This window comes from Ochotona princeps, chromosome 1 (genome assembly GCF_030435755.1).
Source record: "Ochotona princeps isolate mOchPri1 chromosome 1, mOchPri1.hap1, whole genome shotgun sequence".
Taxonomy (NCBI): domain Eukaryota; kingdom Metazoa; phylum Chordata; class Mammalia; order Lagomorpha; family Ochotonidae; genus Ochotona; species Ochotona princeps.
The window spans coordinates 73,238,846-73,258,448 of NC_080832.1; the positions used below are offsets into that span (position 1 = coordinate 73,238,846).

At 37.9% G+C, this 19,603-nt stretch overlaps 1 protein-coding gene across 8 annotated transcripts in view; it reads left to right on the top strand.

The window, feature by feature from the left end:
• The window catches only part of SNX14 (sorting nexin 14), a 78,619-nt gene that overhangs the window by 33,580 nt on the left and 25,436 nt on the right, over window positions 1-19,603 (top strand). For 5 of the 8 annotated variants that reach the window (XM_058661040.1, XM_004580415.3, XM_058661044.1 and 2 more), the window contains 8 exons: window positions 2,107-2,262; window positions 2,542-2,666; window positions 3,142-3,200; window positions 3,818-3,844; window positions 5,763-5,895; window positions 12,922-13,123; window positions 14,424-14,507; window positions 17,542-17,642. In XM_058661040.1, the coding sequence (XP_058517023.1) occupies window positions 2,107-2,262; window positions 2,542-2,666; window positions 3,142-3,200; window positions 3,818-3,844; window positions 5,763-5,895; window positions 12,922-13,123; window positions 14,424-14,507; window positions 17,542-17,642 (887 nt within the window). The remainder of the gene's footprint in view (window positions 1-2,106; window positions 2,263-2,541; window positions 2,667-3,141; window positions 3,201-3,817; window positions 3,845-5,762; window positions 5,896-12,921; window positions 13,124-14,423; window positions 14,508-17,541; window positions 17,643-19,603) is intronic. The other 3 variants (XM_058661042.1, XM_058661043.1, XM_004580417.2) reach the window with 1 other exon arrangement.

Sequence of the window (19,603 nt, forward strand, 5' to 3'; positions counted from 1 at the left end):
TCTGGCTTAGGCCTGTTCTAGTTCCAGCTGTCTTTAGCCGTTTGGAAGCTGAGCCAGCAAATGGGAAATGTCTGTCTCTCTCTCTCTCTCTCTCTCTCTCTCTTTATCTCTTTTTCTTCCCCTCTCTCTCCCCCACCTTCTCTCCTCTTTCCATGTCTCTCTTTCTATATCTGCCTTTCAAATTAAAATAAATCTTAAAAAAAGTCCTAATTGCAGAAAATAACTACTACAATTTCAGTGTAATGAAGATAAGACTCATCCAGTAGTCCACATTAGTAGTGCTTTGCCAGTAGTTTTCATGGATTATTTTGATTAAAGAATCAAATTAAATTTTTTTCTTTTGGGTGGAAGCATTATAACAACTTATGACAAATAGTCTTCATGGAAATGGAATCATGTAGTAATACACTCTTGTGCCTAGAGAATTATCTATGTTGTAGATCAGTGGTTGACTCATTGCTGAGTAGTATTCCGTTGCATGGATATATTTGTTTCTTTTTTTTTTAAAAGATTTTATTTATTTTGATTGGAAAGGCAGATATATAGAGAGGAGGAGAGACAGAGAGGAAGATCTTCCATCCGATGGTTCACTCCCCAAGTGGCCACAGCGGCTGGAGCTGAGCCATTCCGAAGCCAGGAGCCAGGAACTTCCTCCAGGTCTCCCATACGGGTGCTGGAACCAAGGCTTTGGGTCGTCCTCGACTGCTTTCCAGGCCACAAGCAGGGAGCTGGATGGGAAGCAGGGCTGCCAGAATTGAAATTGGCACCCATATGGGATCCTGGCGCATTCAAGGCGAGGACTTTAACTGCCATACTATCCGTCCAGGCCTGTTTTTTTTTTTTTTAAAGATTTTTTTGTTTTTTAAAAATACTTATTTAATTTATTTTTATTAGAAGATCAGATTTACAGAGAGAAGGAGAGACAGAGAGAGATTCCATTCACTGGTTCACTGCCCAAATGGTCATAATGCCTGAAGTTGAGCTGATCTGAAACCAGGAGCTTTTTCCGGGTCTCCCACAAGTACAGGGTTCCAAGGCCCTAGACCAGCCTCTGCTATTTTCTCAGGCCACAAGCAGGGAGCTAGATGGGAATCAGAGCAGCTGGTACATGAACTGGCTCTCAAATGGAATGCCAGTGCTTGGAAGCGGAGAATTAGCCAGTTGAACCAATGTACCGGCCCCATTTTATTTTCCTTTTCTAAAAGAATTATTTGTTTACTTGCAAGGCAGAGTGGCAGTGAGGGAGATCTTCCGTTTACTGCTTCAACACTGAAATGGCTGGAAGAACTATAGTTGTGCAAGTTGAAGCCAGGAGCCTAGAATATCATTCACGTTTTCCATGTGGTTGATAGGGACCCAGGGACTTGGACCATTTTCTGCTGCTTTCCCAGGTGCATAAACAGGGAATTAGACTAAAAGCAGAGCTACTGGAGCAATTGGACTTGAAATGACACTCCGAATAGGGATGCCAGTGTCGTAGAAGGTGGCTTAACTTTGTGCATCATAGCACCAGCTCTATTTTTCTCTTACTTAAATCTTTCAAAAACTTAAATTGATTAACCCAATCATTTGTGACTGCTGTTTCTGTTCTTGGTTGCAGATCAAATAGCAACATGAAATTTTCATGAAGAGCATTATATTTAAGTAATGCGTTTCTTAAAAAGATTTATTTTTTGGCTTGGTGTGATGGCCTAGAGACTAAATCCTCACCATGTATATGCTGGTACCCCCAATCGGGGCCCATTCATGTCCATCCATCTCCCTGCTTGTGGCCTGGGAAAGCAGTGGAGGATAGTCCAAAGCTTTGGGAATCTGCAGCCGCCTGGGAGAGTGGAAGAGGCTCCTGGCTTTGGATCAGCTCAACTCTGTTGCAGCCAGTTGGAGTGAATCAGTGGAAGATCTTTCTCTCTGTATTTCCTTCTCTCTGTAGATCTGCCTCTCATATATATATATATATATATATATATATATAATATATGTAATAAATATATATATATATATAATATATGTAATAAATCTTAAAAATGGGTTTATTTTTATTTGAAAGACAGACTTGCAGAAGGATTGAGAGAGATGAATAATTCATTGTTGTTCTTTTCTTTGTAGAGGAATTTAATGATAGAATTTTGCGACCAGAATTATCAAATGATGAAATGCTATCTCTTCATGAAGAGTTGCAGAAGATTTATAAAACATATTGTTTGGATGAAAGTATTGACAAAATTAGATTTGATCCCTTCATTGTAGAAGAGATTCAAAGAAGTAAGTCAATGAATTTTGTAACTGTTTTACAGTTTTTAGAATTGTCATACATCTTCTGGTTATTGTTATAATAGTTGTGAGGGATATAAGTAGCTGTTAAGATGAAAGCTTACATTTCACATGGCTAATGTTTGTGGGAACTAAGACATGATTCCGATTTCTCATTCCAATGTGAATGTTTGCAGTGAACTTTCTGTGAAATATCAGCTTATGGCTGTGTGTTGTATGTGTTTAAGTTATTCATGCACAATTCTGCAATGTAATTCTTTTTTTTATTAGTTGCTGAAGGCCCATACATAGATGTAGTGAAACTTCAAACTATGAGATGTCTTTTTGAAGCATATGAGCATGTTCTTTCTCTACTGGAGAATGTATTTACCCCTATGTTTTGCCACAGTGATGAGGTAAGTGAAAATATTGACCTTGTCTGAGAAATTTTTTACAAAAAAGTTATATAGCAGCTGTGATTATTAGATGAATGATTCAAATAGAAAAATGGAATAAGATTAAGAAAGTTATTGGGGACTAGAAATCAATTGTAAGAAGAATGCGTAGTATTTTGATTCTAAAACCATACGTGTTAATGTGACAAATGTAGATTGGAACCAAAGTGGTCTACCTGATTTTGCCATTTGACTGAATGGCTTTCTTGTATCACAGTGATACATACAGAAAACTGATTTATGTTTGCTTGCTACAGACCTATGGAAATCAGGTGGTGTGAATATTTCCATTGTGATGTGTTACTTCTTGCTCTGTTTGACAGTTGTTATAGATTTAAATGGCTTTTTAAATTTAAATTTAAATTAGGAGATAATAAGATAAAGCATTTTCAATACCTATTAATGTAATAAATCAATATTAACTGTTACATTGAAGTATTTCAGACAACTTTTGAGAGGTGCAGAATCACCAACACGCAATTCGAAATTCAATAGGTAGGTGTATTTTACCATATTTATCTTTTATTTTTGAGCTTTTTGGTACTAGTCATTCTAGTATAGACTATCTTTGTTAACTGTTTTACTGGGTGAATATGGGTTTTATTGTTATTTGCATGAACAAGGCATTTCACTAATGAGTTATAGAACTGAAACACCTATAGTAAGCTGAAGATGCTTGAAATTCTTTTAGAACAACATATCAGTTGGTTTGTTGTTAGTCTCATATTTAGTAAATATTAGTACTTGATTCATTTATTGGATACTAGAAACTACATATGTAATTTCAATCCACAGTTATTCATAGTTACTCAGTAGTTCTCCCCCTTACCAAGAAAACTTGAGTACTTACTGGCTGCAAAAGTGTAATTTTTCCTCGTTTCCTTACTTTCTGTCTGAAAACTATGCTTACATTTAATCTTTTAAAGATACCAAGGGAGAAGCTTTATGTACTTATAAACTGGGTAATTTGTCCTAATTTGTTCTTACAGTTTGTATGTACAAAATGCACTCAGACATGACCTCTGTAAATGTACAGAATAAATGTATCATTTTTAATATCTGGGCTTTGTCTTTCTCCTCTCTTATATAATTTCACATATCTGTCACTGCAGAGGTAGCCTAAGTTTGGATGACTTTCGGTAAGTCTCAAGCATGTCACTTTTTTCAGTATAAATTAATTATTACAGTGTGGGAAGTATAGCCAAACAAACTAAGTACAGCTAAAACTGTAACTATCTTTTATATGTTACCTAGAATAGCCTTTTAAAATGTATCTCTGCTTTGACTCTAGGTATCTCCATATGAAATAGTATAAGGTGTCACCATAAAATAGCCTAATACTTTGAAGGTGGTTTCATTATTTATTTTGCCATTGTTTTACTTTTCAAGGATGTTCTTCTGTTTTGTTGTTGATTTTGAGTAAATTACCTTTAGAAACATTTTAAGGGCTTTTGTTGCTTTAAGCAAGAATACTGTTTCTCTTTCCAGACATTGCATGTGAGATATTGAAAAAGCATGTTATAGTTCAGAAACTAACTGTTTTAGAATCTGTAGAGTTTAGAAGTTTCATTTTGTCAAAAATTTCCTTTTTGTCGTTGGAAACTTTATGTCAGAACTATGTCTACAGTTCTTAATTACAAAAATTACTAAATGTATTCTTGTTCAGATAAAATGAGCTAGTTTACCCTTACTGCTTTTTATTAGTGTTTTGACAGTTTTAATGTAAATTTGATTTGTTTCTGAAACATGTTAAAATAAGATTGTATTTGAAATTTGATCAGTTTACTTTTACTTGTGTAGCTGTCACATTGTTTTAGTAGGTAACAAATTTTGATTGAAGCAGTAATAATTGTTAAGCTTTTGAAGCACGTTTTCTTTAATTTTAGTAGTTACTTTTATATGGATTTCTTCTGTAAGAATAATAATATAGGGCATGAAATATAAATTGAATAAAAGTTTTATTTGCTGAAACCATGGGGAAATAGATTCTACTAATGAATTTTTTTCTGCTACTGCTCTTAGCTTTTCTGTTGTTGCTTTCTGTTTTTAAAAGTTTAATTTTGAAAAAAAAATTGCAAAAGCCATAGCATAACAGGCCCTTATTTTATGCTTTGTTTGCTTTATCCTTATTCCCAATGCTGATCCTTTATCCTTATTCTCATTGCTAACCTTGGACATTTTACCTTTTCTTGCTATTACTTTGAACTTAAGTGCCTTTGCTACCTCATTTCTCTTGAGTACTAACATGATTTCCTGAATCACTTGTTAATTACAGAGGACAGACATTATTCCTTAAGTTCCATCTGAAAGTGAAGTACTGTGAAAGTACTTTCCCCCTATCGTTATGTTAGCATTACACTGATTCTAAATGAATATTCTGTTTTGAACAAGACTTTTAACACAATTGTTTCAATATGCATAACAATGAAAACTGTAGACCACAAGGGGGCTCTCATTCTCAAAACATTTTTACTTCAGTCAGTGTTTTAAAGTAAATTTCAAATGTTTATTAATATTACCTTGTTTACTCATGCATCAGCCTTTTAAAAAAAGGTTTATTTACTTATTTTGAGGTTGGAACTGGATGAACACACACACACACACACACAGAGATTGTCTATTTGCTGGTTTACTTCAAAAATGGCTGTAATGGCCAGGGCTGGGCCAGGCCAAAGCCAGGGTGCATGCGCTTCATCCTGGTCTCCTATGTGGGTGCAGAGGCCCCAGCACTGGGCCATCTTACGCTGCTTTCCCAGGCGCTTGAGGAGGAAGTGAAATTGCAAGTGGAACAGCCAGGATTCGAGCTGGCACCCATATGGGATGCAGGTGTTGTGGGTGGTGTCTTTACCCGCTACACCCAAGTGTCTGCCCTCATCTCTCAAATTTAGACGTTAAGTACTCTGTCACTTTAGCTGCTGAGATATTCACTTAATCTGTGACTGAAAACTCCATAAGTTATGTTTGCTTTACTCTCATTTTTGTTCATTATTGTTTATAGTAAAGTAGACTGCTGTGATAATTTGCTACATACTTGATATGTTTTTGTTTAATATCTAGGAGCACACAGAAAAGAGGAGAATCATTTGGCATCAGCAGAATAGGTAGCAAAATTAAAGGAGTATTCAAGAGTACCACAATGGAGGGAGCTATGTTGCCTAACTACGGTTTAGCTGAAGGTGAAGATGACTTTGTAAGTAAAAATTCTTCAGTTTGATGTGTTCATACTTACAATAGCTTAAAAAACTAGATATATTTATTTCTTTTCTTTGTCCTTAATCTTCTGGCTGCAGGCTTACTTTATATTTCTCATTCTTTCATTAGTCTTAAGTTTCATGATACTAGTCTGATTTTTAAGCTTTTATAATACTAAGTTTTTGCTTATTAAAGAGAATGATTTATGTTACGCTGAGATACTTCTAATAGAGAAAAAGTGAAACTTTTGGTTTAGGCTTTTACCCCCATCTTGGTGTTAGCTCTTTCCAGCCACATGCCCCAGGTACACACGATTGGTAATAAAGACCCTAATACCTTGCTGCTTTAAGTGTCATCTGTGACCTAGCAGTGTCAGCATCATCATCTCTCAGTTTGTTTTAAAGTAGATTGTGGAGGCCAGTCTTGAGGTGTAGCAGGTAAAGCTACCACCTCGGATGCTGACATCTTACAAGGGAACCAGGTCTAGTCCTGGCCACTTTATTTCTTAAAGGGTTCCCTGCTAAAGGCCTCAGAGAAGTGGCAGAAGATGGTCCAGGTGCTTGGGTCCTTGGAGGTCCCTGTCACCCCTGTGAGAGACCTGGAAGAAGCTCCTGGTTGCTAGCATTGGCGTGGCCCAACCCCAGCCGATGTGATCATCTCAGGAGTGAACCAGTAAATGGAAAAATCTCTGTTAACTCTGACTTTCAAAAATATAAATGAGGGCCCGGCGTGGTGGCCTAGCAGCTAAAGTCCTCGCCTTGAACACGCTCCAGGATCCCATATGGGCACCGATTCTAATCCCAGCAGCTCCACTTCCCATCCAGCTCCCTGCTTGTGGCCTGGGAAAGCAGTCGAGGACGGCCCAAAGCTTTGGGATCCTGCACCCGCGTAGGAGACCCGGAAGAGGTTCCAGGCTCCTGGCTTTGGATCGGCACAGCACTGGCTGTTGCGGCTCACTTGGGGAGTGAATCATCGGACGGAAAATCTTCCTCTCTGTTTTTCCTCCTCTCTGTATATCTGACTTTGCAATAAAAAGAAATAAATCTTTAAAAAAATATATATATAAATGAATCTTTATAAATAAATAAGTAAATAAATGCAGAATCTCGGGCCACAAAATTAGACACAGTTTCTGTTTTAACAAGATACAGGACTCGGAATGATAGTGTACTGGCTTAAGTCCTCACCTTGCATGTGCTGAGGATCCCATATGGGCACTGGTTCTAATCCCCATTCCCATCCAGCCCCACTTGTGGCCTGGGAAAACAGTCCAGGATGGCCCAAAGCCTTGGGACCCTGCATCCGCATGGGAGACCTGGAAGAGACTTCTGGCTCCTGGCTTAAGATCAGCTCAGATGTCTTATTTGGAAGTTAAGAGAAAAAAAGAATCTGCCTCCAGGGGATAAAGTGGTTTGTGATTCCAAGTTGGGAGACATTATCTCTTAGAAACCTTAATGTAATGGTTTAGAAGTAATGCCTGCTTGGTGTGTAATTTTGGGCAAATGCCTTAGTTTTATTGTAAATTTGTGTCCACACCTATGAAAGAAATTCTGTTTACATTATATAAGGTATTATGAGGGGAATTAAACAAATAATATGTTTGTTGCTAAGAATTTTGCTTTGCTTGTTTGTTTCTTAGGTTGATTTTAAGGGGCTACATTTTGGGGGAATGTTCTATTTTTTTTCTTACCTAGTTTTTTTTATTATTATTATTATTTTATTAATTACATTGCATTATGTGACACAGTTTTATAGGTACTGGAATTCCCTCCTACCCTTCCCCAAACCCTCCCCCCATGGTGGATTCCTCCACCTTGCTGCATTGCCACAGTTCAAATTCAGTTGATATTGTTTCATTGCAAGCATATACTAAGCATAGCGTCCAGTATCTTATTGTCCAGACAAGTTCAACGGCTTCTTGGGGAGACCATCTCTTGTCTGAAGGTAGAGCCGACAGAGTATCATCCCGATCAATTAAAAGCCCCAACATAACATCAGCAACAATTTATAATGTTATGGAATTAATTGACATAGTATTGAGTAACCAATATGTTAAAAAAAAGATGCAAGTTCTTAAGCACATCCTGTGACTTCTTCTTTGACTTTCTATTTTAGTTTACGTACAACTGGGTTCTATGCACCTTAAAATGGCTATAGATTACTATTCAGCTTTCTTGTGTCTATTTTCATTGTAGTATTTAGCTTTTTATAGCATTGAAGCATAATTTTGCTGAACCTGGCTTTTTTTTTCAGGTAGTCTAGACTGATTTATAACTCTAACAAGGCATATGTCAACAGTTTAGGTGCAGAACAGTTTTAAAGAGGGGTGTGCAGAGAAATCTTTAATGCCCTAGTGAGGAGTAACTAATGTTTGTGTCCCACCTGGTAAGATATAAGTGAGTCCACGCTGACCGTTTCCTGTCTGATTCTAGGCTTTCCTTGTTCTCTATCTATTCTAGATTTTTTGTTTGTTTGTTTGATTGGTTATTTGTTTGTTTTGAGGGGTTTCCGGAGCGATCCTGATGGTCATTGCCAGAGAGGGTGGGGACCCAAAGTCGGAACCAAGCGAGGACCAGAGAGAGCTCCCCTCCTTAGTCCCGAAGGAAGTTTACTGTTCTGTTTCTGCGGTCTGCTCAGGGCTCTTGGCTGTTGTTCTTATGCTCTTGGATCCTGCAAGGGAGGATTTGGGCTTCTTCCATCCCATGTGGTAGATTCAAGCGGGAGTGGGTGACCTCAGAGTTCTTGGCCTCTGAAGGCGCTCCAATTCCCCGTGGTCTCCTTGGCAGTTGGGATGTAATCCTTGGTGCTCGTACTGATAGTCCTTGGTGAGGATCCGTGAGTCTTCAGGGTTGGGTTACAAACCTCCTCCTGTCCCCCTGCTCCACTCTGGGGTCCCCCCCTGCTCTGTGCATATGACCTCCTGTTAAGAGGTTGTCAGGATCGCTCTTGATTTCCCCTATATGTCTTTGTAGTTTAACTATTGTCTAATTCTGATTCGAGTCTGTTGTCTATGAATTACCAATTATGATCCTGGTAGGTTGTATTTCATGTCTACCTCACACATTCTAGGGAGATGGACGATTTCTCTGCTCTCCCGCTCCATTATGGAATAACATAGGGTATTAAAAGTATTTTAGGTTTTATAGTTCTTTGATGTAGATCATAAGCAGTCTGACTCCCATTGATTGTTGGTTCATTGGTTATTTCACATTTTTTCTTAGTTTTTTAAAAATCTAGTTTGCTAAGTAAATTATCTTAGTTTATGATATACTTTCCCTCTTCGAAAGCCAGATTTTTTTAAATAAAAATTCACTGTAATATCCATGGAAAAAATGCTACCTAGAACCTCAAATTCTGAGCTATAGAAAAGATGTCTCCCTCACACTTGCTTTTCCTCTTTTCCTTTTCTTCTTTTTCCTTCCTTCCTTCCTTCCTTCCTTCCTTCCTTCCTTCCTTCCTTCCTTCCTTCCTTCCTCTCTCTTTCTCTCTCTCTCTCCTTCCTTCCTTCCGTCTGTCCGTCCATCTTTCTCTCCCTTCCTTCCTTCCTTCCCTCTTTCCTCCCTTCTGTTTGTTCTTTCACTTATTCTTTCATTTATTTACTTGAAAAGCAGAGAGACTGAGGGGAGAGGGAAAGAGAATGCTCTTCTGGTTCAATTCCTATATGACTGCAATGGCTGGAGCTGGGCTGGGCTGAAATCAGGAGGCAGGAACTCCATCTGGGAATGCCATTTGGGTAGAAGGAATCTAGCCATCGTCTGCTGCGTCCCAGGCGTGTTAGCAGGAAGCTGAATCTGGAATGTGCAGTAGTTAAGACTCAGACTTGAATATGGAATGCCTGAGTCCCAAGCAGGGACCTTACTCACTGTACCATAACACGTACGTTCTCTCTGCTTTTGTACAAGCTTGTAAGGAGATAACTTACCCCATAAAAAAGCAATACCCACCATCTATGTTCTGTTTTGATGGTTTCTGGGTTTTTTTGGGGGGTGGGGTTAAGTTGTTTTCAGCAAAGTATTAAGAAGGCCTCCTAAGATCACTAGCAATCTTATTAGGGTCAGTGGAAAACCAGTACAGGACAAGGGCAGGAAAAAAAAGTCAACAGGGCTTTGTAGGAGAGGAGAATTTTCTCAGAGGGGATATGTAAGCTACTTGTGAGAGAAAGAATGGAGAGTGACAAAAAGGTGCTAAAATTCTGGATGAATTTTCCTGATTATGGGTTTCCTCTTACTAGGCTTTTTGAATTCTCTTAAATGTTACAACCTTTGATTCATTGCTTTAACCAAAACTGCTCAGGATGATTGTGTGTGTGTATGTTTTGCAAAAACGTTTTGCCCTCTTTAGTACGATTGAAAGATACGTAGGTGGTCAGAGTTTAATGTGCCTGCTTCAAAGGTTCCCTTTCAATTTAAAGAATTAGATTTTTTTCTTCTTTATATAGAGCTTCGTCAAAAAGTTTGTAGGAAAATGAAACTAAAATTGTTTCCTAATTAGTATCTTATTTCTTCTTAATGTGTGTTTTTCATGAACTTTTTAAAGCCCTCTTGTTATTTCTGATTCGTAAGTTTTTTTTCTCTCCTTTCAAAGTATGTAATAATCGTGTGTTTAAATATTTATTTTATTGTTTGATTTCTTGATATTTCTGTATTCAGATTCCACAAACTCTGAAGTTTGTGAAAAAAAAGTTTTTATTTTTTATTGGAAAGACAGGTGTACAATGATAAGGAGATACAGAAAAAAGATTTTATATCTGCTGGTTCACTTGTTAAATGGCCAAAATGGCTGGAGGTGAGCCTATCTGAAGCCCGAAGTCAGGAGCTTCTTCCAGGTCTCCCACACGGGTGCAGGGTCCCAATGCCTTGGGCCATCCTCTGTTGCGTTCCCAGGCCACAAGCTGGGAGCTGGATGGGAAGTGGAGCAGTCAGGACAGAAAAAGCTCCCCTAAGGGATCCTGGCTCATGCAAGGCATAGATCTAGCCCTAGAGCAATATCGCCAGGCCCAGTATGGGAAATTCTGACTGTATACTTTCTTTGAGATATTTTCTGTTTTTGAAAAAGTATTTTTAATATTCATACATAGTATTAACAGCAATAGATTATATTCCAAATAAATATTATATGATACTTTGTGTCATACCCAGTATTTTAAACATGTAAGTAAAGGTAAAATTTGAAATAAACTCAATTGTTCCATTTCCCTGTATTGATTTTTATGTAGAATATTAAAATTTAAATTGCTGTTTGTATTTAGGAGCTATTATTTCCCCTGTGTATGAGAAGTATTTATTTGCAATAGTGGAAGGTTTGCAGTCATGGTATAGTGAGTCTGGCTGGCTCTCCTTTGCCAAGGCCCGGTGTCTCAGCTGGGCAGTGCGTGCTGCCCTTGGCAGGACTCACTGACCGCGGTCAGGCTTCGGAGCACTGACAGTGACACTAGCACTGACATTTTATGAGTCATTCTCCCAAGTAATGAAAACATCCTATAGCGGTGAGTCTCCCGTCACACCTTTTCCCCCAAATTTATGTGATTTAGTATTTCACTGACTGTATTTGTATCTTTTCCACAGTTAAACCAGTTATTTGGAGTAAATATTCCCTTTAGAATAAATTCGCACAGATATAATTACTTGCTCAAAATCATTTGATGCCCTAAACCTCTTGTATGTATTTCAGATGTTTATGGAAAAATAGAATTGAATCATAACTATTTTTATACAAAATTTCTGAGATCCACAATTTTTTAAAAAAATTATTGTTGTATTACGTTTTCTCAGAACACATTGAAAATCTCTGATGTATATGATTTTAAGCAAGTTTTTCAGGAGTCAAGTGCCATAGATAACTAGACTAGGCTTCTGCCTTTGGTGTTGGCATCCCACATGGGTGCTGGTTCTAGTACCAGCTGCTCCACTTCCCATCCAGCTTCCTGCTTATGGCCTGGGAAAGCAGTGGAGAATGGCCCAAGTCTTTGGGTCTCTGCAACCATGCGGAAGACCTGAAGAATCTCCTGGCTCCTAGCTTCTGGCTTTGGATCTACTCAGCTCCAGCTGTTGTGGCCATTTTGGGAGTGAACCAGAGAATGGAGTGTCTTTCTGTTTGTCCTTCTGTATGTTAACTTTGTCTTTCAAATAAAAGTAATTTTTTTTTTTTACTGAAACAATATTTTCATTTCATTTTCCGTAAGCTTTTTGAAGTTCTCAGATATTTGTAAAAACACTTTTTTTTTTAAAGAGTTATTTGTTTTTATTGCAAAGTCAGATATACAGAGAAGAGGAGAGACAGAGAGGAAGATCTTCCATCTGATGATTCACTCCCAAAGTGACCACAAAGGCCGGAGCTGAGCTGATCTAAAGCCAGGAGTCAGGAACTTCTTCTGGGTTTCCCATGTGGTACAGGGTTCCAAGGCTTTGGACCGTCCTCAGCTTCTCTCCCAGGACACAAGCAGGGAGCTGGATGGGAAGTGAAGTTGCCAGGATTAGAACTGACGCCCATATGAGATCCCAGCGCGTTCAAGGCGAGGACTTTAGCCACTAGGCAACCATGCTGGGCCTTGTAAAACTTTCTAAAGGGCAAATCATGCACATTTTGGAAATGATGCCTGCACCCCTTGTACGGGCCTTCTAACACAGTTACAGCTTTTTCTATGCAGTTTCCATCAATGGCTATTATCATTTATAATATTTTACATTTCTAAATTTAAAATATTACTACATTAATTTGTTTTTAAATCAATTTGGAGCATTTTTGTATATAGATTAAATTTTAATTTTTTTCATAGTCTGTGAAGGGTCAATTCTCTTTAAAATTTTATTTTTGTATATGAATGATGTAACAAATTATAGAATTAATGGTAATAACTTACTGGATTCAATTTCTTGTCCACCTTTTCAGTAGGATATTAAGTATCACATAATTTCCAAATTCTTAAAGATGAGCAACTTTTATGGGCATATTTCCAGCTCTGCCTTTCATTTGCTGTAGTTCCAATGGAGCAGGAAATACTAAATGAGCCTTGTTTTCTTCCTAGATTGAAGAAGGCATTGTTGTAATGGAAGATGATTCTCCAGTGGAGGCTGTGGGCACACCGAATACTCCCCGAAACCTTGCTGCATGGAAGATTAGCATTCCATATGTAGACTTTTTTGAGGACCCCTCTTCTGAAAGGAAGGAGAAAAAGGAGAGAATTCCTGTGTTTTGTATTGATGTTGAAAGAAATGATAGAAGAGCAGGTAGGAAGTTTCATGAGTGCCTTTCTTAGAAGATAACTGTGAATCTGTTTCTGTCATTTTACTTTGCCATTCCCAAGTATTGGATATAACTTATGTATAAAAGGTAAGTGTCCAGAACAGCAAAATGAATGAAGGTCTAAGATTTTCTGGGCTTGTTTGTTTTTTTCCCTTTATCAGTTAACTGTTAGTTCATTCACCTAACGCTTATTGAGAAATATCTAATAATAAGGCATGTCTATGTTTTTTAAGTGGTTTTAGCCATTAAATTTTTAACAATTAATTGGAGTATAGTTAATTGAATTAATTGTCCATTAATCCAATATCTGGTATTATGCCATTTTAATTGAAATAACATTTTCCGTCTTCAATGTGGGCTAATTATATTTGATGAAAATGTGATTGAACACAGCTAGTTATCTTCATGTTGCTCTCTGTTTTTGTTGTTTCAGTGTGGAGTGTAACAGAGACAGTAATGAAAGAGCATTTATAGTGACATAAATGATCTCCACCATTACCTTTGACCGAGGGGTGGGGCAGTCATTGTAAGGAAAAGTACCATTAAAGCCATGTGCATTTGGGAAGTTTGGTGTGCAGAAAAATACAGCTGAGTTCAGGAAGAGGGAACCATCTCAGGGAGAAGGAAAGAAAATAAAAATGTTAGCAGATAGTTTTGAGAGAAGTAACAGTCATAGTGTAAAGGTCAGTAATAATCATTTTCCTTATTTATTTCTCAATATGTATTAGGTTTTGGGATTTTTCTCAGAAGCTGCAGATATTTCAATAATGTAGAACATAGAAGTGGGGAAAGAAGACTGCCCCAGGAGATAACTATGATTTTTCCTATTGTAACTAAGTAACAGAAAGACTCTTGTTTTATCCTTGTCTGAGGCAAGGCTGTTTGGCTTTGCTGTAGTTGGTGGTCAGTCTTACTAAGTGCTTATCTCAGCATTCTAATAAGTTTGTTTTAAAGTTTTTCTTTGGAACTTTACTTTTTGTAGATAATTTTAAAATGTGGAATAAAATATGTTAATAATGTGGTATTGGAAGTTACAACTTATTGATTCTGTGGAGTAGTTTGTAATTGTGTATGTTTATTTATACTCATTTACTTTTATTTGTCTTTGTAAAATTTTTAGTTATTTGAACTGGCACTCTACTATGAGATACAGGTGTTCAGGAGGTTGGCTTAAACTGATTAACCACAATGCCTGCTTCAGCTTTATATTTGTAATCTTTTTGAAAACTGCATTCTTTTGGTACTTGGTCATAAATTGTTACTCTGTTTTTCTCTAATTTATAGTTGGGCATGAGCCTGAACACTGGTCTGTGTATAGAAGATACCTTGAATTCTATGTACTTGAATCAAAACTAACAGAATTTCATGGTATGTTCTTTTTATATAAAATTTTGTTTCAGCATTAGCATTCTTGAGAGCTGTTATCAGATGACTTTTTAAATTTTTTTTTTTCTTTTTATTGTATTGTTGTTGACAATCTTTACATAGTTAATTACAGTTAAAGGAAAAACAAGGAAAAAAAAAGGTTTAGGGGATAGGAAAGTGGGTAATGCTATTATGTCCATATTGTTTCCATCATGTATCTGAGGTAAAGGGGGATATTGAGGGAGAAGCCCCACCCGGTTTCCCGCCCACCCTAAGTCCCGGATGTGGGGCATGCTCTGAGATATGTGCTCGAGTGGTGTTAATAGTTCTCCAGTTATGAATCGCTGCCAGTTTCGCTTGATGAGGTCGTCCACCGATTGATATGGTCCATCATAAAGTCTCCGTTTGCCCCATAATTTGCTGCCAACATATAGCTGAGATGAATGATTGTCCTGTTCTGTCTTCTGTCTTTTCTTGGTTAGAGTTCTGAGTCCAGCAGTTCGATTGGGGAGATCTCCAAAGATACTTTGAGGTATTCCCAGACGAGATTCTTATATGTTCTAGCAAGCACAGGGCCCGGCACAGTCCATCACCCCAATCAGCTGGTGGTTGCAATTGCTGGGTTGGTTCTGTTTTCAGTCCCGAGTTGCACTGGAACCAATGGGTGTTGCAGTCCAGTCTGGTTCGGCCCTTACATCAACCAGTGGGAGCTGCAGCCTAGTAGGGGCGACCCACAATAACCCCCACCAGGCCCACCCCCTACCCTGGTTTGCCAGTATGTGTAGCAGAAGACCAGTCTGTCCCCCATCCCATTTGGCTCTGGTACTTGTCAATGGGTATAGCTTAGTTCTATCTAACCAACTCAACCATCCAGCCCTCACAGATGTTGTTGAGTGCCTCTCTATCTAGCCATCCCAGCCCCCGTCCTAGTTTTCATGCGACTTTTTAAATTTGAAGTAATTGTACTAAAAAATTAGTGATACTTCTGTACATTTTGATAAGAAAATTAAAATTTATTGTTAACTATATTTATGAAGGAGTCGTGCAATGGCTCAACTGGTAATCTGCCTTGCAGCACCAGCATCCCATATGGGCACTGGTTCGTGTCTCGACTGCTCCACTTCAGATCCAACTCCTTGCTTCTGGCCTGGGAAAGCCTTGGATGATGGCTCAAAGCCTTGGAACCCCTACAATTGCATGGGAGACCTGGAAGAAGCTCCTAGCTCCTGGCTTTGGAGTGGCTTAACTGTTTGACCACTGCAGCCACTTGGGGAGTAAACCCGCGGATGGAAGATCTTTCTCTCTGTCTCTCCTTCTCTCTGTAAATCTGAGTTTCCAATAAAAATAGGTAAATCTTTTAAGAACAGACATGTTTAAAAAACTGTTTTTTATGAAATTTGTCCTCTTTACAAATTTAAAAAATTAAAATTTAAAGCATAGCTATCACTTTCTGTCAGTCTGGCACACTGCCATCCATATCAGTTTTCTTAATTTAATTTTTATTGGAAAGGCAGGTTTATAGAAGGAAGGAGAGACAGAGAGAAAGATCTGTCCACTATTTGACTCCCCAGTTAGCCGCAACTATGAAAGCTGAGCTGATCCAAAGCCAGGAATCAGGAGTCTCTTTTGGGTCTCCTACGCAGGTTCTGGGTCTCAAGACTTTAGGCTGTCCTCAATTACATGCCCACATCATAAGCAGGGGACTGGAAGCGGAGTGGAGCAAGTGGGACAAGAGCCAGTGCCCTTTTAGGATCCCAAATGTATAAGTTGAATATTTAGCCACAGAGCCATCGCACTAGCCCCCTGCTATCTATGTTTTATTTTTCTCTAAGAACTTTTCTTTTTTTGTTTAATGTTGAGAGATGATATTTTAGCTTCATAATAAAAAATTAACACCAAAAAACAACGTTGGGGATTCAATCAATTTTTGCATGATCCAATTTTTTATTTTTCTTTATAACATTGTACTTAAATAGTTGTTTATTATTAGATTTATATGTTCATGTTTGGTTTAAATGATTATAGTGATAGAAAATACATTGAATTTACAAGTCAAAATACTTGTACGATGTGAAGAAAGACTTTATACAGATTTTTTTTTGAAAAATAAACTTATTGGAGATTGGCTTACATTGTTCTGTTAATGAATGAGAACTCCAGTCTCCCAAAATTTAAAAAAAAAAAAAATTTCCAAATTCAAGAAAGCTTGTTTTTTTATTGTTTTGTTTTAAGTGTGTATGAGAGGTTTTCAAAAAGTTCATGGCAGGTGAATATCATTGAAAAGCTACACGTGCATTTACACATGTTTTTGGGACAAATGTCTACTTATTTGTTCTGAACTTTTTTGGAAAGTTCCCCCATGTAATAGTGACAAAATATTACCTTCTTTTTTTTCATGGGAACTTGTTTTTTTAGGTCAGGTTGTTTGCGAGATAAACAAAAGGTTCCCAATTATATTTGTATAATATTATACAAATACCTACTCCAGCTTCTGGGACTTTGCTGGCTGGGACTTTGGAGCATAATCCAGGTCTCCCACATGGATAGCAGGAACCCAATCCTTGAGAGATAATTGCTGCTTCCAGGATCTGTGTTATCAGGAAAATGGAGCCAGGAGCTGGGGCTGGGAATTGAACTCAGGTAGTAGGATGCAGGATGTAACTGTTTTTAACTACCAGGCTAAAATGCCCATCTCGGCTCTAGAAATTTCTTTATTAAGATTTTGTATAGCAGAATCCATCCAAATTAAAAATAGTCTCATGATAACTTTTTGAAGTTTATAGAAAGAAATAAAAAAAACCGGAAGGAAAAGAAAAAGTCTGTGTCATTGAGGATTAGTTGTTGAGAGGATGGTCCGGAGACTTGAGTTCGTGTTACAGACTTGTGATTTGAATCCCTGAGTTGGTGCAGATTATTTCAAGGGTACTATTTCATTTCTATAAGGAAGTGTTGTGTATCTGAACTTGCCACAGTAAAATTTAAATCAGATTATAAAAATTGCAGTGCATAGTAATAACTTATTGTGCAATAATTTCAGGCACATTTCCTGATGCCCAGCTTCCTTCCAAGAGGATCATTGGCCCCAAAAATTATGAATTCTTAAAGTCGAAAAGAGAAGAGTTTCAGGAATATCTACAGGTATAAATTGCATTACTTGATTTTAAAACATCGGTAATCATACCATTCTGTGATTTTTTTGTTCTTGTGTCTGTATGTTCTTTGCTCTCTTAAATATCTATCCGTATAGAGTTCAAAAATTCTTTTATTTTTAAAGTTGGTTTCCATTTGGATTTTAAAATGAATTTTCATCAAAAATACATCTTTTTAAAAACTGTTGTTTTGTTAGGGGGAACATGCTTTATTTAAGACTAATTTTTAGGACGTTTAAAAAATGAAAGACTTTTGGTGTTAAGGATTAAAAATTAAATTCTAAGAACATAGATTATTGTTTTGACTATTGTTTTCTGTTTGATTCTGTATTTGGCACCTTCTGAACTTTGGTATCATTCCTCCGTTTTCCTTTTGCAGTCATAGACATTCTTCTAATTTCCTGAGATAAGCTCATTCACCACTTAGAATTGAATTCCATTCTTTCAGTGTGCGCGCATTGCATTATGTGAACAAAATAATTGGTGTTTTCTCAGAACACTTTGCTTTAAAACAATTTTAAATTTACAAAACAAAAATAATAATGTGGTAATATAAAGAGTTTCCATTTACCCCTTGCTCCATTTTCCCTGTTACTATCTTATTAGTATCTTATTCACAATTGAAGAACCACACTTGGCTTTTCGCATTTTTTTGTTTGTTTTTGTTTTTAAATTGATTACAAAGGTGAGGGGATTATAGACCCATTGGGCCTCTGATTGCAGTTAGGATGGAGAGGGTTGGGGGGGAGTGTGGATGAGATAAATGCTTCAATCTTACTTCCTATGTCCTGGGGAGGAGTAGGGGCACGGAAAGGTGCACAGCTCCCTACTGTCACACCACATTAGCTCACAGGATGGTCTTTTGAGGCACCAAGGCTGTTACTTGAGTGGCCTTGATTGTTCTGAGAGGTTGTTGGCTTCATTACATCAGAAGTGAGAAATTCTTTCTAAGGCCTGTTGGCTGTCCCTATCTGCCTCAGTGTGCTCACAGGCCTAGCTGCTTCTTGTAGAGCCTGGCCTGTACCCAAAGTCTTCTGTTGCCCTAGGTGAGTTGGCCTTCTTGTCTTTTGTATTCATCTATTGTCTCCATTCTTGAGTATATGCTGAATAGTGAGAATACTGGATTACAAGGCAGTTTCCCGCTTCTGGTTTGTTTAAATCTTTACACTGTTTTCCCACAATTAATTCACTAATTTACATTTCCACCAGTATTCGCTGTCCTGCAGCAATTGACTTGGTGCACAGAGCCTGAAATTAATACATGTGGACTACCATCTTGGTGAGATAGCCAAGTGACATCAGACTTTTATAGACTGAGGGTCACATAGGATAAGGGAGGAGATGTTGAACTTGCATAGTTCCCATAAACCTTTCTACAGAACCCATCAGTTGTTTCCACACTCTTGTTTGGAACTATCTTTTGTTTTGTAATATCCCACCAAGTGTTCTCATCCAAATGATATCCATTCAGTTGCTCTCATGCAAATGATATCCATTCAGTTATACAAATGGTATCCTTTCTATTGTTACCATACAGATGTTATCCTATCAATTGTAATCCTATGTTTATTGTCCTTCTAGCAGTGTTAAGAGGAATGAGGTGAGGCCTGGCGCAGTGACTTAGTTGCTAAATCCTCACCTTGCATGTGCTGGGATCCCATATGGGTGCAGTCGTCCTGGCTGCTCCACTTCCATCCAGCTTCCTGCTTGTGGCCTTGGAAAGCAGTCGAGGATGGCCCAAAGCCTTGGGACCCTGCACCCGCGTGGGAGACCTGGAGGAAGTTCCTGGCTCCTGGCTTTGGAGTGGCTTAACTCTCTGGCCATTGTGGACACTTGGGGAACTGAATCAGCAGATGAAAGATCTTTCTCTATGTATATCTGCCTTTCCAATTAAAAAAAAAAATTGCTAATTTGTTGTCTTTTTCTTTTTTAAAAAAGATTTATTTACAT